The 23,769-nt window shown below is 44.9% G+C and overlaps 3 protein-coding genes across 5 annotated transcripts in view; all 3 read left to right on the top strand.

Annotated features, from left to right (window-relative positions):
* Positions 1 to 23,769, top strand: part of EMG1 (EMG1 N1-specific pseudouridine methyltransferase) — a 370,137-nt gene that overhangs the window by 272,989 nt on the left and 73,379 nt on the right. The window lies entirely within an intron of this gene.
* Positions 65 to 10,662, top strand: LRRC23 (leucine rich repeat containing 23). Its single transcript, XM_069101451.1, has 7 exons — positions 65 to 199; positions 291 to 400; positions 1,914 to 2,167; positions 2,546 to 2,676; positions 3,371 to 3,507; positions 8,997 to 9,261; positions 10,639 to 10,662. The coding sequence occupies exons 1-7, from the start codon at positions 80 to 82 to the stop codon at positions 10,660 to 10,662; spliced, it is 1,041 nt and encodes a 346-aa protein (XP_068957552.1). The 5' UTR covers positions 65 to 79.
* ENO2 (enolase 2) lies at positions 11,348 to 22,284 on the top strand. Of its 3 annotated transcripts, XM_069101565.1 has the most exons (13): positions 11,348 to 11,553; positions 12,347 to 12,409; positions 12,859 to 12,958; positions 13,414 to 13,509; positions 13,730 to 13,788; positions 14,175 to 14,244; positions 17,032 to 17,165; positions 17,381 to 17,603; positions 18,393 to 18,590; positions 19,599 to 19,800; positions 20,126 to 20,234; positions 20,652 to 20,710; positions 21,241 to 22,284. In XM_069101565.1, the coding sequence occupies exons 3-13, from the start codon at positions 12,874 to 12,876 to the stop codon at positions 21,308 to 21,310; spliced, it is 1,305 nt and encodes a 434-aa protein (XP_068957666.1). In that variant the 5' UTR covers positions 11,348 to 11,553; positions 12,347 to 12,409; positions 12,859 to 12,873; the 3' UTR covers positions 21,311 to 22,284. The 3 variants fall into 3 exon arrangements, with proteins under 3 accessions (XP_068957666.1, XP_068957664.1, XP_068957665.1); XM_069101563.1 differs by lacking the exon at positions 12,347 to 12,409 and having other exon boundaries at positions 12,862 to 12,958; XM_069101564.1 differs by lacking the exon at positions 12,347 to 12,409.

The following is a 23,769-nucleotide window of genomic DNA, read 5'->3' as shown; positions in this document are numbered from 1 at the left end:
GGGGGAGTTACAGGACCCGTGTTTCTTTCCAGGATTTGACCAATCCTCACCTTAAGGAGTCTCAACCCCAGGAAGGAAGATGTCTGATGATGAGGACTTGGAAGAATATGATCCAGACCAGGATGTGGCAGAGGAGGAAAAGGAGAACAGAGAGGCAGAAGAAGGGGAAGAGAAGGAGGGAGGGGAAGAGGCTGAGGAGGTAAGGGCATAGGCAGGGAGGGACCCTAAAGTGAAGTCACAGGAGCCTAGAGAGTGAAAAAAGGCACACTTGACCCTATGTCCTCTTCCAGTTCATCCCCAATCCCATCACAGAGGACACAATGAAGGAAGGTCTCTCTTTGCTCTGCAAGACAGGCAATGGACTCTCCCATGCTTATGTGAAGCTAGAGGCCAAGGATAGGTGAGTGTATATGTGTTGAAGGGGAAGGGAGAAGCAGACGTGCTTTGTAGGAACTGTAGCTAATACTGAAATCTTCCCTCTTAACCCCTTGCCCCAGGTTTTTCTGGTTTCGGTCTATACCACTCTTGTTCTAGTCCTGTGGGAAGGGTATAGTGTAGCTGGTCACTGAGAGCTGTTCTTAAGCAAGGAAAGAAGAAAAGCTGGGGTTTAGGGCCTGTTCCCTTTTGTGCTGATTTCCTAACTCTCTGTCCCTCATTCTGGCTCCCCCATTGCATCCCCTCTTTTCTCACTACACGATCTTTGCCTCTCCTCATTTCACCTGTTGCCTCTTTATTTATTGCTTTCCATAATTTATCTGCTCTGTACTCTCTATGATATCCCAGCCCCTTTCTCCCTGTAGCTTCCTCTCTCCCTAAGGCATTCTCTCTCCTTTGAGGCATCCCCTCATTGAATCTTACTTTATCTTATTGAATCTACTTTATCTTTCATAATTACATCAACTCAATTGCCTTTAGCATAAAATATAGGTGTCACCAACCTATCCTTCTATCTTTGTTTCACATCACTCCCCTTCATGAATTCTCTGCCCCAGTTGAACTAGAAAACTAGTTGTTCCCCAAACTCAGTATTACATGACAGGCTTCTTTACACTGTAATAAAACTCCCTCTTAGGGGCGGCCAGGTAGCACAGCAAGTAAGAGCACCGGCTCCAGTGTTGGGATGACCTGGAGATCGAATCCGGGCTCAGACACTTAGCACCCACCCAGAAACACCTGGCCATGTAACCTTGAGCAAGTTACTTAACCCTGATTGCTTTAAAAACAAAAACAAAAAAACTCCCTCTTCACCCTGGCTCAGAGAGTCTTTATCTCTTTTCAAGGCTCAGCTTAAATAGCACCTCCTCAGGGAAGCCTTCTCTGATTGCTCCCACTTGAAAATGCTCAAAATATCTTTAATTGACGTTTCTAGGAGTTCTGTCACTCTAGTAGAATGTAAATTACTTGAGAGAAGGGATTGTTTCTTTGCCTTTCTTTACTAGGTTTAGCACTGTGTGTTGCATACAGCCATCAGCCATCAGGATATGAACTGGACTTGTGATTTCATTGGTGGAGGGAGCCTCTGGAAAAGAATTCCCTCCTCCAATGCAATTTCATATCTTCTTGGCAACTTCTTAGAGAGTGACCTAGACCACTGAAAAATTAAGCAACCTGTTCTGGGTCTCACAGCCAGTATATGTCAGAAGCAGAACCTGAACCCAGGTCTTTCTGGTAGCAGACTCACTCTCTTTCCACTAGGCCAATCTGCCTCTTGACTCACATGATGATTGATTGATTGATTGATTGATTTTGCATAGAATTGAATTGTTTTCCCCATCTCAATCCCTCTGGCCTTCTTTTTCTCACTGCAAACCAGTTCCCTAGTCTTCCAACTACTCTCTTCCCCGCTCCAGCTCTCAGGCTCAGTCCCTAATTCTAACAGCAGCCCTGGCTTCCCTCCCTTCACTACTGTCCAGGGAACTGACTGATATATCTCTGCTGTCCTCCTACATCCACTTGCGTTACGTGGATCTGTCTGGGAACCGGCTGACAGAATTGTCACCACTCAACAACCTGACTCACTTGCTATGGCTCAAGGTCGACTACAACCGGCTCCAGAGCGCTCAGATGTCAGAGCTGCCCTACTTACAGATTGCCAGCTTTGCCTACAACCAAATCACTGACACTGAAGGCATCAACCATCCCAGACTGGGCAGCCTGGATCTCAAAGGTGTTCTCTGGGTGGGCAGAGGTGTAATGTTGCCATATCATAGCACCATGAAGAATTCCTAATCCAATCCCTTCATTTAATAGATGAGACTCAGGTCCAAGGTCATAGCATCACAGCTTTAGAGCTGGAAGGGACCTCAGAGGCCATCTTAAGCTAATACCCCCTCCTTTTACATATAGGGAAACTGAGAGAGAGGTAGTAGAGATTTACCCCAGGTCTTCTTACTTAAAATCCAAAGTTCTTTCCACTCCACCACATTGTGTTATATGCTTGATCAGACTCCTTCCTTTGCTCTGTCAAGTGGCATTCTAGATTAGATGTTGTATATCACATGACCATTTCAAATGCGCCCTGACATTTGACATTTGCCTTCCTCAGGGAACAACATCAAGAAGGTAACAGGCCTGGACCCCAAAAAGCTGGTGAACCTGCACACTCTAGAGCTCCGAGGGAACCAGCTGGAGAGTACCCTGGGAATCGAACTCCCCAAGCTGAAGAATCTCTTCTTGGTAGCCTTTAAGGGTTGGGTAGAAAGCACAGTAAAGGCAACATGACTAAGTTCTAGTATAACTGTCCTGATCAACTCTTTGTGTTCTCTTGGGGAAATCACAAATCCTCTCTGAGTCTTACTGTATAACTTCTGTTATTGTTGAGGGGAGAATGGCATGGTTGATGCAGGGCCATCTAAACCTCTATCAGGACTATTTGGTGTTGGCTTCACCCTCATCATGACCCTACCATGGGTCCCGAGAGGGTTTGGAAAACATGTTTCCAGGACATCAATGATCCTGATCCCTTGAGAGCAGTGGCCCCTTGGTTACAGAGTTGGGAAGGGAACCCAGGTATCTAGATCACAGTTTTCTATGCCTACAATATGAGTATGGACCACCGTACGGACATTCTGGTGACTCTCAGGCAGAAACACAAGACTGTTGGGCATAGGACTCCCTAAGTAAGAGAATTTGGGAGAGAAGGACGGTAGAGGGAGGAGCTGCAACTTTTAAGGGACCCAACTCCAAAGGGTCCTGGCTTTCTGTGGGGTAACAAATTACCTTGGCTTCCTCTCCTTTACCCATCCTTTTCCTCTCTGTTTCTCTTCCCCTTTATCTCTGTTTCTCTGTGCTGGTTTTCTTCTTTATTGATATATTTCTGTCCATGAATTCCCTTCAATTTGTCTCTCCTTAACCAGCCTGTTCTGTGTAGGCCCAGAACCAGTTGAAGAAAATAGAAGGAATTGAAGGACTGACTTACCTCACTACATTGCATCTTCGGGACAACCAGATCAGTGTTCTGAGTGGCTTCTCTAGTGAAATGAAGTCCCTGCAGTACCTCAATCTTCGGTATGTTTGCCACCCTCCCATACCCACCTTCTGCCATCCTCAGGACCTGGGCCCAGATTTTGACTTTACACCTTGATTCTTTTTTTTTTTTAAGCAATCAAGGTTAAGTAACTTGCTCAAGGTTACACGGCCAGTTATTTCTGGGTGTGGTGCTGAGTATCTGAGCCCAGATTTGATCCCCAGGTCATCCCGACACTGGAGCTGGTGCTCTTACTGGCTGTGCTACCTGGCCACCCCTACACCTTGATTGTTACCCAAACTGAATCTATTTCCTGATTATCATTTTACCTTTCACTTTCATCCAATCCAATGGTACTTTTGTGTCCCTCCCCTTCCTAATCCTAACCTTTTGTATATGTACTCTTTCCTTCCTCCAAATTTAATCTTATTCCTAAAACCTCTCCAGCATGGAACTTTAAAAATCCTTCTCCAACTCTAATTCCCACTCTCCCACCCCTCCACTTCCCCAGAGATAATCCCTTCTGTGGGCAGCTAGGTAACATATTGGATAAAGCACTGAGCCTGGAAGTAAGGAAGAATTGAGTTTAAATCTGGCCTCAGACACATATGTGTGACTGAGCAAATCACTTAACTTCTGCCTCACTTTCCCTAATTGAAAAATAGGGTTGTTGTGAGGATCAGATGAGATAATATCTATAAAGAACTGCATAGTACCTAGCAAATAGTAAGCATTTAATTAATCCTTCCTCCCTCCTTTCCTTCTTCTTTCCCTGTTTCCTCCCTTTCTCCCTTCTTTCCTCCCTCCTTCCTCTCTCTCTCTCTCTCTCTCTCTCTCTCTCTCTCTCTCTCTCTCTCTTCCTTCCTTACTTCTATTGATGCAACAGCCACACCCTCATAAAACTGTTTCAGCAGATGGACTAAATTGGGTTGAAGATAACCAATAGGCCTCAAAACCATTGGTGAGTTTGGGGGATGTCTGTTCCAAGCATGTGAAGACTGGAATGGGCAGATGAGAACAATTTGTTCCAATGACCATAAAGGCAGTTGAAACATGACTTTCATCTTGCCACTGAACTCAATGACTGTGAAAGAGAGAGTGAGACTTTGTACAGCTTGGCTTCACTTAAATCCTATTCATGAACAAGTCAAGATATCACCCCATGATGTCATTGGTCCTCCTCAAAAATTAACACACGAAGTCAAGAAGGCAGAGTAGAAACAGGACTTCCATGGGGCTCCCACTTCCACCTCCTCCAATTCATGTAAAAGGTGACCCTGAACAAACTTTGGAGCTACAGAACCCACAAAATGACATAGAGAAGCTAACCTCCCACTGAAGACAACCCGGCAAGCCAGCAGGAAGGGGCCAGCACAGCAATCTGGGAGCAGAGCCCAACCCCGAATGAGACTGAGGTTTTAGCCTCAGGGAAGCCACAACCAGCCACTGGGTGGAGGGACTTCAGATTGCCAGCAGCTGTGGCAGTTTCCAAAATTATCAACCCATAGAGGCTAAGGACAAAGTGAGAGGTCAGTGCAGTGTGGACTTGGTGAACTGGGAGATCAGGAGTGTGGTCAGGCCTTTGCCCCCTGGAGGGAGAAGCAGGTGAGGTATAGCGACCGTGCAGCTGCTGCCGTATGGCTGCTACAGAACTCCTGGCCTGCAGATTGTAGGGGTACCAAGCAACCAGTCTGAGGGGTAATGGCTCTTGCTTTTACCTGCTTCGATCTGGATCACTAGCTAGGGTGGAGGTACTGGGGTGTGTGACCAGTTTGCCAGAGCTTGTGGAGGCTTCAGAGAGGGAAGCCAACTAACAGCTCCTGCAGCTGAGACAACCTCAGCTATTGGGACAAAGCTCCCCCCTCTGGTAGCAGAGTTCTACTGTGGCATAAAGCTCAAAAGTCAAGTAATTGAGTGGCAACATGAGCAAGCAAAGGAAGCAAGGCAAACACAGCGGTCCGACTCTGGATTCCTTTTTTGGGGACAAAAAGGATCAAAGCATGGAACAGGAGGAAGACAGCAAATTCAGAATTCGTGCACCAAAAGCTTCCAAGAAAAATATGAGCTGGTTACAGACCATAGAGGAGATTAAGAAGGATTTTGAAACCAAATAAGAGAAGTGGAGGAAAAATTGGGAAGAGAAATGAGAATGATGCAAGAAAATTATGAAATGAGAGTCAGCAACCTGACTGAAGAAAATAACACCTTAAAAATAGACTAACTCAAATGGCAAAAGAGGCTCAAAAAGCCAATGAGGAGAAGAATGCCTTAAAAAGCTGAATTTGCCAGATGGAAAAACAATCTCAAAAGGTCACTGAAGAGAATCATTCCTTCAGAATTAGATTGGAACAAATGGAAGCTAATGACTTTATGAGAAATCAAGATACTATTAAACAGATCCAAACAAATGAAAAATAGAAGGCAATGTGAAATATCTCATTGGAAAAACCACTGACCTGGAAAATCCAGGAGAGATAATTTAAAAATTATTGGACTACCTGAAAGCCATCATCAAAAACAGAACCTAGAAATCATCCTTCAAGAAATTCTCAAGGAAAATTGCCCTGATGTTTTAGAACCAGAGGGCAAAATAGAGGTTGAAAGAATCCACCAATCACCTCCTGAAAAAGATCCCAAAAAGAAAACTCCTAGGAATATTATAGCCAGGTTTCAGAGTTCCCAGATCAAGGAGAAAATATTACAAGAAGCCAGGAAGAAACAATTTAAATACTGTGGAAACACAATCAGGATAACACAGGATCTGGCAGCTTCTACACTGAGGGATGAAAGGGCTTGGAATATGATATTCTGGAGGGCAAAGGAGCTGGGATTAAAACCAAGAATCACCTACCCAGCAAAACTGAGTATCGTGTTTCAGGAGAAAATATGGTCATTCAATAAAATAGAGGACTTTTCAAGCATTATTGATGAAAAAACCATAGTTGAACAGAAAATTTGACATTCAGATAGAAGAAGCAAGAGAAACATGAGAGGTAAATAGGGAAAAGAAATCATAAGGAACTTATCAAAGTTGAACTATTTACATTCCTACATGAAAAAACAATAATTGTAACTGATGAAACTTTTCTCAGTATGAAAATAGTTGAAGGGAATAGAAATATATATATGTCTATATAGGAGGGTATATGGGCATATGAATACATATGTGAATATGTGTATATATGTTTACAGGTATACTTAGAGGGTACAGGACCAGTTGAATAGGAAGGGATGATACTTAAAAGGTGAAATTAAGAGGTGAGAGAGGAATATAATGAGAGGAGATGGGGAGAGACAGAATGGGGTAAACTATCATATAGAAGAGGCAAGGGAAAACTGTTACAATGGAGGGGAAGAACAGGAAGGCAAAAGGGAATGAGTCAATCTTATTCTCAATGAATTTGGCTTAGGGAGAGAATGACATACACAGTAAATAGGGTATTTCATCCTACAGGAGAGTAGGGGGGAAGGGGATAAGAGGGGGGATGATGGAAGGGAGGGCAGACTTAGGGGGAGGGAAGTTGGAAGCACACACTTTTGAAAAGGGACAGAATCAAAGTAGAGAATAGAACAAGTGGGGGTGGGATGGGAAGGAGGGAAATATAGTCAGTCTTTCACAATATATACACTATGGAAATGTTTTGCATAGCTACACATGTACAACCTATACTGAACTGCCTATCTTCCCAGTAAGGGTGGGTGACGAGGGAAGTATGGAAAGAATCTGGAATTCAGAGGTTTAAAATATATACATATATTATTATTATTTTACATGTAACTGGGAAATAATTACAGGCATAGAGATCCACCATGCCCTGCTAGAAAGTCAGAAGGGGGATGGGGGAAGATATAGGAGAGAGAAGATTGGGGGAGGGGATATTCAGTGGGATCGCTGTTTTGGGGTGGTGGGTAGGGGAAAATGGGGAGAAAATTTGTAACTCAAAATCTTGTGGAAATGAATGATGTAAACTAAAAAATAAATTTTTAAAATGAAGAACACACAACAGTATTGGCTTTATCCACCCTGCTGCCCTGCCTCCTATGCTCCAAATTTTCTGGCCATCTCCTGTCTCCTAAACCCCTTGATTTTCCCTGAATTTTACCTCTACTTCCCTAAAATCTTTCCTCTCTAGCTCTTTAACTTTCCAGGGGTAATGGTAGTCAGGCTAAAGGAAATGGGAGAGAGTCTCTTTTTTAACATTTATTTTTAAAACTTTGAGTTCCAGATTCTCTCCCTTCTCCCCTCTTCATACTTCCCTACTGGGAAGACAATTCAATATAGGTTATACATGTGTAGTCATACAAAACATTTCCATAGTAGTCATATTGTGAAAGACTAGCTATATTTCCCTCCATCCTATCCCGTCTCCCCATTTATCCTTTTTCTCCTTTGACCCTGTCCCTTTTCAAAAGTGTTTGCTTCTAAATACCCTCTCCTTCAATTTGCCCTCCCTTCTATCATCCCCCATCTTATGCCCTTCCCCCCTACTTTCCTGTAGGGTAAGATACCCACTTGAATATGTGTGTTATTCCCTCCTTAAGCCAAATCCAATGACAGTATGGTTGACTCATTCCCTTTCACCTTCCTGCTCTTCCCCTCCATTGTAACAGCTTTCTCTGGGCTCTATTATTTGAGATAATCCACCCCATTCTATCAAGAGAGAGTCTCCTAAAGAAGTGGGAGCCAGTGTAGAAGGGGGATTAGACTGCATCTGGACAATAGGTTCAGCAAATCTTCAAGATGTCTAGCCAATGACCAGTGTCTGGAGAAGCCATTGTTCAGCACCTGTAGAAGTGCACCAAGTATAGCTTCTGCCACTCACCATTTTCCCATCTGGCCAGGCCACAAATGGCTCTTTGCTCTCTACAATCAATCAACAAGCCTTTATTAAATGCCTACTCCATGTCAGACACCGTTCTAGCTAGATACTGGTGATACAAAAACAAAACAGTCCCTGCCCTTAAAGGTCTTACCTTCTATCTGGGGAAACATGTATATACTTATATGTATATAAAAGTATATCCAAAATAAACTCTAAAAATGAGGTAATTTTTAGGGGAAGACACTAGTTGGAGAGATGGGGGTGGTGGTGGAGGGGAAATTAGGAAAATTGCGTGTGGGATGTGGCAGTTGAGCTGAACAAAACTATGACTTCTATGAGATGGATGAGGAAATGCATTCTAGGCATGGGGGATGTCTATACAAAGGACAGAGACTATAGCAGACTCTAGACCATATCATAAGTTGAGAGAGAGGTCAGTTTGGCTGAAATGTAGTGTTAATGAAAGGGAGCAATGAGTGAAAAGGTTGGAAAGGTTGATTGGAATTGTGTGGAAAGGGCTTTAAACATAAAAGCAAATGTACACATAGATAAATAAAGAAAATAGAAAAGAAGCTTGTATTTAATCCTATAAGAAGAAGGTTGCCACTGGAGTTTATCAAGGAGAAGAATTAACATGATAGGAAAATTACTCTCTGCAGAAGGAATATAACTCTAGACAGAGGAGTTTCTTTTAAACCCTTCTACAGGGGGAACTTAGTGGGGAATCTAGGAGAGCTGATCTACCTGAAAGAGTTGCCTCGACTTCGGGCCCTGATCCTGTTGGAGAACCCATGTACAGATGAAACTGACTACAGGCAAGAAGCCCTGATCCAAATACCCCAACTGGAACGGCTGGACAAGGAATTCTATGAGGAAGAAGAACGGGCAGAGGCTGATGAAATTAGACAGAGGTTAAAGGAAGAGCAAGAACAGGACACGGAACAAGAGCTGGATCAGTTTGGAGATAAGGAGGTAGAGGGAAGACAGGGCAGGGGTGCAAGGATGGGGGAGGGGCAGGGCACCAGAGACTGTCCCCAGGGAGAGTAGTGGAAGTAACCAAGAAATCTAGGGGAAATGGCTCTTCAGATAAGGGGGAGGAATAAAGGAAATGGGGGTGGTTCCTTGGGAAGGACAGAGTGGAGACAAAAAATTTTAAAAAAGGAAAGGAGAGGGCTTAGGCAAAGAAAAACTTTGGAGGAACTTGAGTCTGGGGTCTCAGAATAGGGGAATGATGGAGGGCACGAAGTACCAGTGGTTATGTGAGGGACAAATGGGAGATGAGAGGGAGGTGGGAAGATTTCCAGGAAGCTTGTCTGAGGATGCTAGAAGAAAAGTAGAAAGCTGTATGGTATTGGAACCAATTGGAGTGTGGTGGGATGAGGGAGCAGAGGAATGGTACTAAGCATTTATGTAGCACCTACCAGTCACTATAAATTTAAAGCCAAGTGATTTACAAATAGCATCTCCTTTGATCCTCTTCGTGACCCTGCTGGTGGATGCTTCTTTAACCCCATTTTACAGTTGAAGAAACTGAGGCAAATAGAGGTTCAATGACTTGCTCAGGGTCACACAACTGGGAAGTGTCTAAAGTCATATTTGAACTCAGGTCTTCTTGACTAGAGGCTTTTTTTTACTCTATGCTTTCTGTGCCCTGGGCCGCCTATCTCTTCAACCTCTAACTTCACTGATCTCTACAAACACTTTACCTGCAGTCAGAGCCTCTTGGCTCTCTTGCTTGTGACTTTGGGCATGTTCTTCAACCTTTCTGGGTCTGTTTCTTGATATTTAAAATGGAAAAGTTGGGACTAAATGATCCCTAAAGTTTTCACCCCAATTCTATGATCTTGTTCTGATTATTTGAGAGCTAGGGCAAAAGGTGGGAATGAGGAACCAAGGAGACCAGGGGAGTGAATTTGGGGGGTAGATTCCTATGCAAATAGAGACTAGTAGGCAAAGGGTAAGTAGAAAAGAGAAGATGAGGGAGAGGATGGAAGCAGGGGGGAGGGGAATAGAAAGGAACACACAGCTGGACCTAGTGAAAAAGGCAGCCAGGAGAGAAAAAACTAGGACTAAAAATCTGAAACTAAAAATAACCATGAGAGAAGAGGGAGGGAGAAAGACATGCAAGGGAGGGGGGAGGAGAGCAAAAGAAAAGAATAAGGAGAGAAGAAGAGGGGTCAGTAACAGAGGGTGGAGAAGAGAATGATGGATGAGAGGAAAGAGAGGTAGAACACGGGAAAAGACAGGAAGACAGAGGAAAGGATACAGATAGGTAAGAGAAGAAGAGACCACAGGAGGAAGGGAAACAGGGCCTAGGAAGAAAATCTTAACTTCTGCCCTCCCCCACAGGACCCTGAAGAAATTGTCCTCTGAGGTGGTAATATGTGTGATACTGGTCTCCCCATCACTTTCTTCTTTCCCTTGGAAAGAACATAACCTTAGTCCATCCTTGAAGGAAGAGGACCCATTCATTCCTCCTCCCTCTGGATCCCAGGAGTTGGAAGTACTTACAGCTCAGGATCTGTGAAAGGAGTGATAAAGAAAAAAATTGCTTTTTTAAAAAAACTTTTTATTTTTTCTCAGTTGAACTGGTGGGGGCATGGGTCCAGGCACGCATGAAAGGGAAGGGAGAGAATGGGGGGATTTAAACACTGCTCTGAATCTTGACAAGGTAAAACAAATTTGAGAGGTGGGGTGGGTGTGCTTGGGAGCTGGGTGGGTCGAATTGCTTCTTTTTCCAATAAAGAAATTCAGGCCACTGGCATCCCTGTGACTTTTGTACCTCGGTGTGAGTTTCTGTGTGACCGAGTCAGTGGTGCCAGCTTGCATGACAGCCTGTGTATCAGATGTCACTGTCAGAGTATATGTCACCGTTTTATCCGGTCTCTTTGCCGATGTGTCAGTGTCAGTTAAAATGCAGGTCCTGTGTGTGTGGCACGGTCAGTCTAGAGGTGCGACCCTGTCTGAATCCCCGTGCTGACGATGCCCTATTGGGGTGCGAGTGTGTGTGTGCGCGCGCGAGCGCGCGCCTCAACTCCAGCCTGGTCCTCCCGCCCGGCTCCCGACTCCCCCACCTGAGCTCCGTTCCTACGTGCGGCTCAGCGGGCGCCTTCTGACTCATCGGGGCTCCGGGTCACATGCATCTCGCAGGCCCTATCGGGGCCGCTCTCTGTCGCCTGCCTGCCCGCCCGGGATCTGCAGCGGCCCACGCCCCGCTCCTGGCTCCCGTTCCCTCCGCGCTGCCACCCGCTCTGCCGCAGGAAGGTGAGACCCCAGCCCCCCTTTCGCCGTCTCTCCCCGGTCCTTCGTCCCCCTTGTGCCATCCATCCCTCATCGTCCTTCCAGGATGGCTCCGTGCACCTGTTCCATCATCTTCCTCCCAAAGTCCAGCCCTTTCCCACCCACCCAATATAGTCTCTCTGACCCTTTATGAATGTCTCCCTATTTCTGCTTGCTTACCTCATCTGTGTTTCTATTGCTGTCTTTGATCGAAAAATCTCTATACTTGCTTCATCACCTGTGTCATAATCTCTTAAGCTTCTGCTCCTTTTTAATTTAACTCTCATCAACACCCTCATTTTTATTGACGTTACTATTTTTACTTCTTTCCATCTTGACACAACCCCTTGGTTCTGCATTTTGGGGATGCCCCTTTCCATTCTCTCACGTTCCCTAATTCAACTTTCTCCTCCTCACCTCTCCCCATTTTTTTCCCTCATTTTTCGACTATGCAGGTAATGTCAGGCTCCTGGGGAGGTGTGGATGGGTACTATCTTCTCAGCCTTGGCACTCTGCCCCCTTTTCAACTACAGCATAGCCCCCACTAGACTAGAATCTGATTCCCCAGACCTCCCATGTCTCTCCTGCCCCTCCCCCATCATACTCAGCTTTTGGGAAGTAGAAGAAATATGTGTGGAGGAGCCTTGGAGAGAAATTTGCTACTGGGAAAGGGTGGGGGAGCTGACAATCTAAGGATGTGAGTCATAGATGTTCAAATAAGGGGCTTTTAGCATCTCCAGGGGGAGGGGAGACCTTGGCTACTCATCATTCTTCTTAGCATCCAGAGAAGAGGCTGGCCACTCCCAATCTAGGTATACCTTGGGGAAATCCCAGCTGGCTGGTAAGTGTGCTACTGAGGGGGAGAGAGGTCCACATTTCCCATGGAATGCTTTTCCACCAAGCCCCTTTTCCTTATTGCAGGGCCCCACCCCCCAAAGTCATGTCCTTTTTTTTTTTTATGCAGTGACCTTCTTTCCTTCCACCCCCACCAAGAGGGTACTTCTTCCTTTCCCCTGTCTTCACTGCAGCCAGATTTTCCTTACCCTCACTGCAGGACCCCTCTTCCCTATAGTCATGTCCCCCCCTTTTTTTCTGATGCAGTGACCTTCCTTCTTTGCTCCCCATTCCCCAGGATGGGGGCATTTCCATTTCTCCCCTCTCCTCACTGCAGCCAGTTTTTTCCTCCCTTACTGCAGTGACCTCCTCCCAGTCCCTTCCTTTCTCTGCCCCTCCCACACTAGCCCCACCCCTTCAGCATCTAACTTCTCTCCTCCCCTTTTTCTCCACCAGTAGATTCTAGACACCATGTCCATTGAGCGCATCCAAGCCCGGGAGATCCTGGATTCCCGTGGTAACCCTACAGTGGAGGTGGATCTCTACATAGCCAAAGGTAATGAATAAGGATTGAATCCCCTATCAGTTATCTCCCATCCCAATCTCCATCATAAGTATAAATCTTACTAGGGATTAACTGGCTGTTGGGGCAAATTGAGTGACCTGATCTGGAGTCCACAGTTGCTATGTGGAGTGGACACTTGCAGAAGATGAATTCCCATAGGGAATAGGGTCCTGGGATGTGTATATACATATACACACATACACACACATATATGTTTTGTTCCTGGTCATCCAAGTCGAGCTGTGTTTGTATGTTTCCAGGCTTATGTATCTGTGTTTCCCTATGTTTCCATGTTTTGGAAATGTTATTTGTAGTTAGGGATTCTAGGCATGGCTGGAGAAATTCTGGTAGGAGTTGGGACTCTGAAAAAATGAAGAAATTCCTATCCAAATAGCATCCTCTCTCTGCTCCCAATTCCTATGCTGCCACTCCCTTCCTGCCCTCAGGTCTTTTCCGGGCAGCAGTGCCCAGTGGGGCATCTACTGGCATCTATGAGGCACTGGAACTGAGGGATGGGGACAAACTTCGTTATCTGGGCAAAGGTAAGGCCCCCTTATCTATTTCTTCCTTTACATTCCCACTAGTTCCTTCATTTCAGGCTTTCTCCTTCTAGCATCTCATTCCCTCCCCATTTCCCATATCATCCCAGGTCCCCGGACCACTTGCCCCTCTCCCCACACCCTTCGTCTTTCCTTTGTCCAGAATCCCCTTTCTTCCTCCTGATGCTTCAATCCCAGTCCTGGCTTTCTTCCCTTTTCTCAGGTGTACAGAAAGCTGTGGATCACATCAATAATACCATTGCTCCTGCACTGATCAGTTCTGTAAGGCTTTTCTCTTTCTTGGGGGGGAGGGGAGAGGAAGGAAGGGATGTATCATAGACTTTCACTGGATTCAGAGGAAAAGGGAACATTCTATCTCTTGGACACTCTGTTTGGATATGGGGCCTGGGACAGGATCCTACTAAAATTTGGTTAGGACTCACTAATCCCACCAGAGGGTGCCCAGATTCCCCCCCAGTAGTCTCCATTACAAATTGTTGTCGTGGAGCACATGTCAATTGAGTGCATCCAAGCCCAGTAGTCTCTATGATAAATGGAGCAGGGTAATCAGGGTGTGACGAACAGGATTTGGGCCTGGGGAGAAAACCTCTTTTTTCCCTCTCTGTCCTGTCTCAGCCCCAGGGATAATAATGACTGTCTCTGCACAGGGCCTTTCTGTAGTAGAGCAGGAGAAGCTGGACAACCTGATGTTGGAGCTGGATGGGACTGAGAACAAATGTAAGATGGGGGTCCTGGGCAGGGAGGTAGAAGGTACAGAAGGGGAAGAGCTGGGGCAGAGGTGAATGCTTCATTCCAAGGAGGCAGAAGGCGGGCAAAAGCCCTTTCTCTCCTCACTGACTCTGTCCCTCTGGCATCCTTCCCTTTCACCCCTTTTGTGTTAGCCCCATAATCCTAGTGGCCTTTTAATCTTATGATCTATCACATCTACTGGTTTTATAGGATCCTCTGTGATCAGTTACACTGATGAGGTAGACAAAAAGAAGACTTGTCCAACAGTCCAAGGAGAAAGGGACATAGTAGGGGAAGACTGGACATGGTACCAAGGGAGCTGCAGTGTTCTGGAAAGAAGCAATGGTTTCAGAGTCAGAAGAGTCTTCAATCTTAACACTTAGCTGGTTAACCTTGAAAAAAGTATCATCTGAGTCAAAGGACCATAGATTTAGAACTGGAAGGAAACTGAGAAGCCATCAAGTTAAACCCCCTTATTTTGCAGATGGAAGAACTAAGGAGGAGAAAAGTTATTTTCCAAGGGTCACCCAGCTAATACTGGGCATTCAGGTCTCTGCCACCCAGCCTAGTACTTTATCCATTGTGCAACCAAGTTGCCTCTCAGTTTTCTTGTCTATAAAATGGGGATAGGGATAGGGTCTGAACCAGTGATTTGGGGCAGTTCTAACTGCCAGTGCAATTCAGTATCTTCTCTGACATTTCTAGTCTTAGAGAGTTTCCCAGAACACTAACAGCAGGTAAGTGACTTGGCTGAGTCACACAGGCCAACATGTGTTCATTGTAGGACCTGGACCTAGGTATTCCTGGCTCCGAGGTTAGTTGGCTGTCTGCTACATAATACTGCCATAGGGTTAAAAATTTGTAGCTATTTTAAAATGAAGCTATACACAAAGCTTAAATAGAAGTAGGCCTCTAAATTTACAAACTACTAGTTTTCCATGAAAAATTTCATGAGCATATAAGATCCAGATTTCTTATGCCAAGGTGGGACATTTGTTGATAGAGAAGAGTTAGGCAACAACTGTTTGAATATTTTTATAATTCTATTTTTTTCCACATAAAATATTGTTTCTAATGTATCTGATCAGCAAACACAGAACAAACTGACTTGGTTTACCTACTTCAACATTACCTATGTCATAGGATTGTTATGAGGAACAACTTAATATTAACTAATTAATGACTGCAGAATACTTTGTAAACTATCAAGTAGTATAAAAAGTGAGTTAACAATAATAGCAATAATAATAGGAGAGTAAGTGGAGTCTCCTTCTAAATGTCTAGAAGTAAGGTCAATTTTTCTTTTTGATTATATATATATATGTATATGTATCATCTATAATATATATCCTAATTCTTCCTCAACATCCCTCCTTCAGTAGATTGAGATTTTTTCTAATTTTTGCATTTTAAAAAATTAACAAGAATTCATTTTCTCATCACCAGCCCTGGAGTCAGGAGGACCTGAGTTCAAATGAGGCCTCAGACACTTAACACAGAAACTAGCCATGTGACCTTGGGCAAGTCATTTAACCCCAATTGCCCTCCAAAAAAAAAAAGAATTCATTTTCTCCCTTTCACCTCTTCCCCTCCTCATTAAAAAAAAAAAAGAAAAAACAAAAATAAACTTTTTTAAAACAAATACGCATTGTCAAGCAAAACAAATTCTCACATTGGCCGTGTCCAAAAATATGTCTCATTCTGCATCTCTGGGTCAAGTAATTTACCTCATCATTGGTCCCCTGGAAGTGTGGTTGGTCACTGCATTGATTAGAGTTCTTCAGTCTTTGAAGGTTGTTTGTCTTTACAATGCTGTTGTTATTGTATAAATTATTTTCCTGGTGCTGTTCACTTTTTATCAGTTCCTACAAATCTTCTAAGGGTTCTTTGAAAACATCCCTTTTATATTTATTTTGACACAATAGTATTCTGTTACATTGGAAAAGATTGAAGTTTTTTCAATCAGAAGTGGGCTGATTTCTGCTTGAAGACCTGGGAAATCTTTATGGTCTACCCAAGGGGAGTGAAAAAAGAACTAGAAAAATGGAACACACTAGTTCTTATCATATAAGGAAAAGTGATTGAGAATGAATGAATAAAGTTTCCTGAAGGGTCTTGGAAGGATTGAAAAACTGTGTTATAATTTCTTTCTTGAAAATGATTAATTTAAATGTAAATAGTTACTAAGGGGCAGCTAGGTGGTTTAGTGGATAGAGTGCCAGGCCAAGAGTCAGGAAGACTCACCTTCCTGAGTTCAATTCTGGCCTCGGACACTTACTAGCTGTGTGACCCTGGGCAAGTCACTTCACCCTGTTTGCCTCAGTTTCTTCATCTGTAAAATGCAATGAAGAATGAAATGGCAAACCACTCCAGTATCTTTCTTTGCTAAGAAAACCCCAAATAGGGTCATGAAGAGTTGGACATGATTGAAAAACAACTCAACAACAAATAGTTACTAAGCAATTTTGCATTGATGTTTAATGTTGTTCTCATTAAAACATTTCTTTTTTTTTTTTTTGCCTTTTGGAGGGCAATTGAGGTTAAGTAACTTGCCCAAGGTTACACAGCTAGTTTTTGTGTGTGTGGGTGTTAAGTGTTTTAGGCCAGAACCGAACTCCGGTCCTCCTGACTTTGGTGCTGGTGCTTTACTCACTTCACCACCTAGCCGCCCAAACCATTTCATATTTTTTTAAAGGAGGGAGGAGTCAGGGAGCAAGAGAAGGGTACCTACTTCTGTGCCTTTGTCCTGAGTACCATATCTCTGAAATCTTACAGCCAAATTTGGGGCCAATGCCATCCTGGGTGTGTCTCTGGCCATATGCAAAGCTGGGGCAGCAGAACGAGAATTGCCTCTCTATCGCCACATTGCCCAACTGGCTGGGAACTCGGATCTCATCCTCCCTGTACCTGTGAGTTATACCTTCCAGGATTTGAGGCGGGGAGATAAAGAAAAAGATAGCCCCCTTTGGGGAGGGGAGCAATGAAACAGTTTACTTCAGGGAGTGACTGAGGTCAGGCAGATAATGAAGGCTGGGGGTGGGGGATGCTCAGGCAGGAGGATGTCTGTATCAGGGAATTTAGGGGTGGGGCCCTTTGACTCCTCTTTCTTCCCTTTACTTCCCAGGCTTTCAATGTGATCAATGGAGGCTCCCATGCAGGAAATAAGCTAGCCATGCAGGAGTTCATGATCCTTCCTGTGGGAGCTGAGAGCTTCCGGGATGCCATGAGGCTTGGGGCTGAGGTCTACCATACACTCAAGGGTGTCATCAAGGACAAGTATGGCAAGGATGCTACCAATGTTGGGGATGAAGGTGGTTTTGCTCCCAATATCCTGGAGAACAGTGAGGGTAAGTCTGGTAGTGGTGGAGAGCCATTCTCATGGTCCTATAAGATTTTCCACCCCTGCAGATTTCTAGTTATCAACCCATACAGTCTCTGGAGATATACCTAAATTATCCCCATTAAGGAGACCCACTTATACCATCTCTCAAAATATGCCACTTACCCAACCAGATCCTGAGGGAAGCACAGCACCACCCTTTTGGTCTCATGAGATTCATTGTTTCTACTCCCTGGAGATAATACTGAATTTTTACCTGGTTCTTGGAAGTTCTCTAATGCATACCCAGTTATAGGAGAACAAATTTTTACCCACTCACACAGATCATTCAGTATCTGTAAGATTCCTAGATCCTACAGGATTTCTGGGAGTTAGGGGAGGTTACCAGTAAGATTTAATGGATTCATTAGTTCATGGAATATATTGGGTTAATGAAACTTGCCAAATTTTAGTGGCTTAGTTTTTTAAAAGCCCCATACAAGAATATGATATCTCAGGGCCCAGAAGCACCACCTCTTTCCCCAGTTCCATGCCTCCACAATCCCTTTTTCACCATCCCAGGTCCAGAAGATTGCCACCAGCATGGCTGGTTTCCTAGATTTTTTTTTTCAAATAATCAAAATTCCTGATCTATACAAGTTCTATTCCATCAGAGACTTTAGGAAATCCTATCAGAAGCTTTAGCTGTGAGAATGTCATATTGTATGTGTGTGTCTCTTCCCCTCCTTTCACAACTCCCTTCTCACCTGGTATCTATCTCTAATTCTGTCTTTATCACCCCACCCCCACTCCTCAGCCCTGGAGCTGGTGAAGGAAGCTATTGACAAGGCCGGCTACACAGAAAAGATTGTCATTGGCATGGATGTTGCTGCCTCTGAATTTTACCGTGATGGCAAATATGACCTGGACTTCAAGTCTCCTGCTGATCCTTCTCGATACATTTCTGGGGACCAGTTGGGTGCCCTCTATCAAGGCTTCGTCAGAGACTACCCAGGTGCTTGCTCAGGGAAGAGGATGGGACCTAAAGGAAACAGGGGCATGGCTGTAGTTATAAAAAAACAAGGTTTTTTCTATACAGACATAACAGTGATGTATAGAAACATAGTACATAACTGGAAGACACCAATGTACAGTGAAAATAATACTTATAGAATATAGGCATGAGGAGGCCATGAACAGTGTGAGGATGCTGTACAGAGTATGTAACTATAATGTTAGACTAAGCATTTAAATAGAATTTTGCCATTTACAAAAGACTTTCATCACAACTCTGCCAAGTAGCCTGCAAAGAAAGTGCCAATATTATGACATCCATTTTACAGATCAGGGCACTGAGGCTCAGGGAGGTTAAGTGACTCTCCTGTATTTTGACTCCTGAGGCCAGTGTTTTTTCCTACTATTCTGCACCTCCCTATAGGCATCGTATGCAGCTATGTGTAGCATGGAGATACTGTGTGTAGGCATGGTTGAGGAACTGATGTAATATGTAGAAACTATGTTTTGCATGTAAATGCTAAACACAAGTCTCCATTCTGTTCATCTTGGCTAAAACCCTGAATCAAATCATGGGGCCCTTTTTGGGCTTCATAAACATAGGGGATTGTAGGGATAAGAATGGTGGAGTAGAGACCCAGAGTTCTTATTCCAGGAATGGGAAGAATTTATGATTTCCATTGTCCCTGAGAAGAGAGCAGGAGAAATTAGACTGATATAGCAATAGAGAGGGATGATTTAAGGTAGTTACAAAGAAGGCCCCAGAGACAGAGCATGAGATGCTAGGATGGGTGACCAAAGAAAGCTGTGGAGTCTTCCCTTGGCATTAGCAAAGAATGAATTAGAGGTAGGCCTACCTGGAGATGAGAAGGATAAATAACTAAGATGACTTCTGAGGATCTCTTCCAATTCAGAAGGTTTGTGACTTTTTGGAAAAGATGGGAGTGGGGATCTTGGCTGGGTCTATTGGCCTAATGAGACTATTGATCCCTTCATCTCTTCATTTTAGTTGTATCCATTGAGGATCCATTTGACCAGGACGACTGGGCCGCTTGGTCCAAGTTTACAGCTAACGTGGGCATCCAAATTGTGGGTGATGACCTGACAGTGACCAACCCAAAGCGAATTGAACGGGCAGTAGAAGAGAAAGCCTGCAACTGCCTATTGCTCAAGGTCAATCAGATTGGCTCCGTCACGGAGGCCATACAAGCGTGAGTGAGCCCCTTGCCCCATCCCTGACCATGACCCCCAAGACCCTCTGTTTCAAGCCCTATTCTTCTGTCAGGAAGCCCCACACATTCCAGAGAGAAGAGAAAGAACCTTTCCCTTTACTTCTCAGTTTTTCTGTCCCATAAAGTCCTTGGATCCCCCAGACCAACTATCTCCAGATTTTCTCTTTGAAAAGTTGAAGGGGTGAGGGTAAGAGCCAGTTTTGAGGAAAGGGGAATCAGTACCCACTGTGTGTTGAGGGGAAGGGGTACTGATCCTAGGAGTCAGTGACAGGTGTGTGTTTGTGTGTGTGTGTGTGTGTGGCAGGTGTAAGCTGGCCCAGGAGAATGGCTGGGGGGTCATGGTGAGTCATCGATCTGGAGAGACAGAAGATACCTTCATAGCTGACCTAGTCGTGGGGCTCTGCACAGGCCAGGTGAATGACTTCAACAACATTTCCTAAGTGCCTGCTGGGGCAGTGAGAAGACCGTGCTAGTCACTGGAGGAGACAGAATAAGAATTTTTTTTTTTGATTGGGGGTGGGGTTCTAGGAAGTTTTCATGGATGAGATGGTCTTTGAGCTGGGCCCCAAAGGATACAAAGGGAGCTGGTTTGGGGGAAGTTTGGGAAGGAAAATTACAGGTTGAGTGAGCATGAGACTGACCTAAAAGTGCCACATTAGATAAAGATTGGCATGAAGGAACAGGAGAGGTGCTAAGAGATAGATCCTGAGCAAGGTATCTTCTCTAGGAATTTAAAGACACCAGGGGAGTTTAAGGGGGAGGATTGCATAGTGAGAGCCTGTGAAGATAGTGAGAGAGTCTTTCTCTGGGTTGGGTTTTTTTTTTTTCAGATCAAGACAGGTGCCCCATGTCGTTCTGAGCGTCTGGCCAAGTACAACCAGCTTATGAGGTAAGAAAAAATTAAGGAAGAAGGGTGGTCCTCTGAGTGTTAGGAATGGAGCAATTCTGGGTAGGGAGGGTTATGGTCATCCCAGAAGTGTTCTCTCTGGAGCCAAAACCATGAGCACAAGTTGGGAGGGGGAGCTGATAAATGCTTCATAAAAATTAATAAGGTGGGTTCTTTTAATTTCTGGACTTTTCAGTCAAAATGCAACTATACATGTATTCTGCTGTAAAGGGCATTTGAAAGGGCAGACGCTCTTTTTTATTTTTACAAAGAAAGCTTCTGATGTATGAGTTAGTAATGCTCATAAAAGATTTTATAAAAAATGAGAAAGTAGGAATATAACTACTCAATTTTCTTTTTTGAATCTTGATATCATTCATAATATCATCACAGTCTTGATCGTTTTCCTCCTTCCAAAAAAAGTTGGGAGGGGCTATGGATGAAGAGTGAGAGTCCTTGGTGGGTAGGATGGGTGGCTGGTCCTCTTGCCACTCCTGATCTGGTTTGCCCCTTCCTTACTCCATTTGTTACAGGATCGAGGAAGAGCTGGGAGATGAAGCTCGATTTGCTGGGCACAATTTCCGCAACCCCAGCGTGCTGTGACCACTCTCTCCTGTGCCTCGCCTCCCCCTCCAACTCTGTGAACTGTGACTTCTCACTTCCCCAACCTGTGCCCTGCAGCTCCAAGCCCCTTGGAATGTGTCCTGATCCTCCCTGTCTTCCCTTCTTCCCTCTTTCCCCAACTTCTTCAGCCCCAGTTTCATCTTAGCTTGGCCTTCTCTTTCAACTCCCTGCTCCCCATTCTCCTGAATGGTCTCTTTCCTGGAGTCATACTACTCTCAGCTCCCTGCCCCTTTCTCCTCTTACTTTCTCTCATTTCTCAGAGTTGGAGAGGGGAATGTGAACTGCAGAAGAGGGTTAGCCTCTGGAAGGTGGAAGGGGCTTAGCTTGGGTGTCAGGGTCAGTGATGGGATCAGGGTACATTACATGAGATGTTTGGAGAAGGGCTGGGACAGGAGGTACACATGCTCTCCACTTGTGTGGGTATGTTTTGGTTCTATATGCTTATCCATTTTGCACATGTTCCATGAACCGAAATGTTATGTGTATAGTCTTTGTGCTGTGTATGCTGGATGTGTGTTACGTGTGTTTGGCATGTTATGTTGGCATAAGGGGCAGGACCTAATTTGAGATTATTTATGTAATGTTTATTTATTTTGTTTATTTATTTATTTCCTTGGAACCCTAGGGACTGAGCATGTCTTGTCACAAAGGCCTATTTTTCCATGTCTCATTCAGCTTTGTGCCACAGTGACCATGGGTAAGGAGGTATAGCAGGAGTGGGAAGGGTAAAAGGAAATGTCCTATGCTTTACCTCCTTTGTGTGTGGGGACCCCTCCCCCCAGCTAAAGATCCCTCCCTAGCCCTAAATCCCCAGGTTTTTCCCTAGATTCTCCTCTCTTTCCCCCAGCTGTAGCAGAGCCATGCCTCTCCCTCCTCCCCCATTGCCACCCACCCGAGTCACCACCATCTTCATGCTCCCCACAATTACCACGGTCATTAAAGTCTGAATCACAGCCCCCGTGTGTCTGAGAAGTCTGTACCCCACTATCATACATGAAGGGAGTGGGCTGGGGACTGGGAAACAGAACAACAGTGCCCCAAGATGAGAATCCCTGATTAAAGAGGGTGGGGGCAAGTGTGTGTGCCAGTGTGAATGTGTGTGAAGGGGGTTGGGAGTAGGGAGAAGAAGACCAGATAAGTATGGCCAAGATAAGGTCCAATAGCTGGAACCCTGAAATGCCTATTCCTTCTCAATAATATGCCAACTTCAGAGAGAGACACACTTTGGCCTGAACTGCCCCATCACTGGGCTTCAATCCAAGCAGGACTACAGCTGTCCCTCGGGTAAAGACCACATGGAGATCCACACAAGTTCCAGAGCCAGCTGTCCTTTGGAGAATGGATACCCTTTCACTACCTGGGGCCTGGAAGGGGAGTGGGGTGTTGAACTGGGATGTCTGTACATAAATCGGAATATAGGAGAGGCTGAACAAAGTCTGAGTCCCTTCACAAATAGGAGGAATGGATTTCCTAGGTTGGAGGATCAGAGCACACCCATTGACTACTTTCAATTTTCCTCCCTCATCTCCTAGAGAACACCCCAGACAAGGGGGTCCCAGACTAAGAGACCTTTTCCATCTAGTACCCCTATAAAGAAGTTCCGTTTTAAGAGGGCACCTCCCAACCAAGGTCTGTTCTGGTGACCGCTAGAGGGAGACAGGGTTCATGAAACTCGAGCTCTGGGGACCAAGGCCTAGGGCGCTCAAGGGAATTCTGAGCTATTGTATAGTCTACACAGGTCTCCCCCATTATTCTCTCCTTTTCGAGCCTGAGATTGCCCTGTCCCTCACCTTCCTCTATCACCTTGCTGCAAAAAGAGGGGGTCTAGTTCCTGGTGGACAGAGTCTGTTTCCCTCATTGGACCCCCTCCTGGCCTCTCAGCCTGCCCTGGCAGGGGTCACACACCCACCACCGAAATGTTAGGGACTTTGCTCTTTTATTTTTCTTTCTGTGTCTTTTGCTTCATACTCTTTCCTCTACCCTTGTCTTAAATGTCTGCCCCTTCCTGTGACTCATTTATTCCTTCTTCACATCTTAGTTCTCTCTATTATTGCCTGTTCCCCATCCATTTCTTAGTTACTCCTCTTTCCATCTCTTCGCCCTTCCAATCCTGTCCCTTCTCTTACAAGCCTTTCTATTCCCTCTCTCTCCCAGGTATAAGGGAGGATTGGGTTACTAACTCTGCTCTGCCTGGGCCTCTCAGGCCCTTCTCTCCACTTTCCCTTTGTGTGGTTGCTTGGTGACCACTGGCTGGGATGGGGTGGGGTGGGGATGGAGAGAAATGGTGTGAAGGATTGGTGTGTGTGTGTGGGGGGGAACTTGTGCAGCTGGTTGAGGGTGGAATGGAGAAATATTCTAGTTTCTCTTCAGTCTACAACCTTAGATGGGTTTCTATCATGCCCCGCCCCTTCCCAACACACCCACCACCCAAAAGCCTT

This window comes from Petaurus breviceps, unplaced genomic scaffold, assembly GCF_028583685.1.
Source record: "Petaurus breviceps papuanus isolate PSGF00001 unplaced genomic scaffold, PetGlider_PUasm1.0 470, whole genome shotgun sequence".
NCBI classification, from domain to species: domain Eukaryota; kingdom Metazoa; phylum Chordata; class Mammalia; order Diprotodontia; family Petauridae; genus Petaurus; species Petaurus breviceps.
Note: the sequence above shows the minus strand (reverse complement) of the source record. Positions and strands in the feature narration are given on the sequence as shown.

Coding starts and splice junctions, on each gene's coding strand:
- LRRC23 (XM_069101451.1), top strand. CDS start 80: ATGTCTGATGATGAGGACTTGGAAGAATATGATCCAGACCAGGATGTG. Junction 401..1,913: donor AAGCTAGAGGCCAAGGATAG/GTGAGTGTATAT, acceptor ACTACTGTCCAG/GGAACTGACTGATATATCTC. Junction 2,168..2,545: donor GGGCAGCCTGGATCTCAAAG/GTGTTCTCTGGG, acceptor TGCCTTCCTCAG/GGAACAACATCAAGAAGGTA.
- ENO2 (XM_069101563.1), top strand. CDS start 12,874: ATGTCCATTGAGCGCATCCAAGCCCGGGAGATCCTGGATTCCCGTGGT. Junction 17,604..18,392: donor TATCCTGGAGAACAGTGAGG/GTAAGTCTGGTA, acceptor CCCACTCCTCAG/CCCTGGAGCTGGTGAAGGAA. Junction 18,591..19,598: donor CTTCGTCAGAGACTACCCAG/GTGCTTGCTCAG, acceptor TCTTCATTTTAG/TTGTATCCATTGAGGATCCA.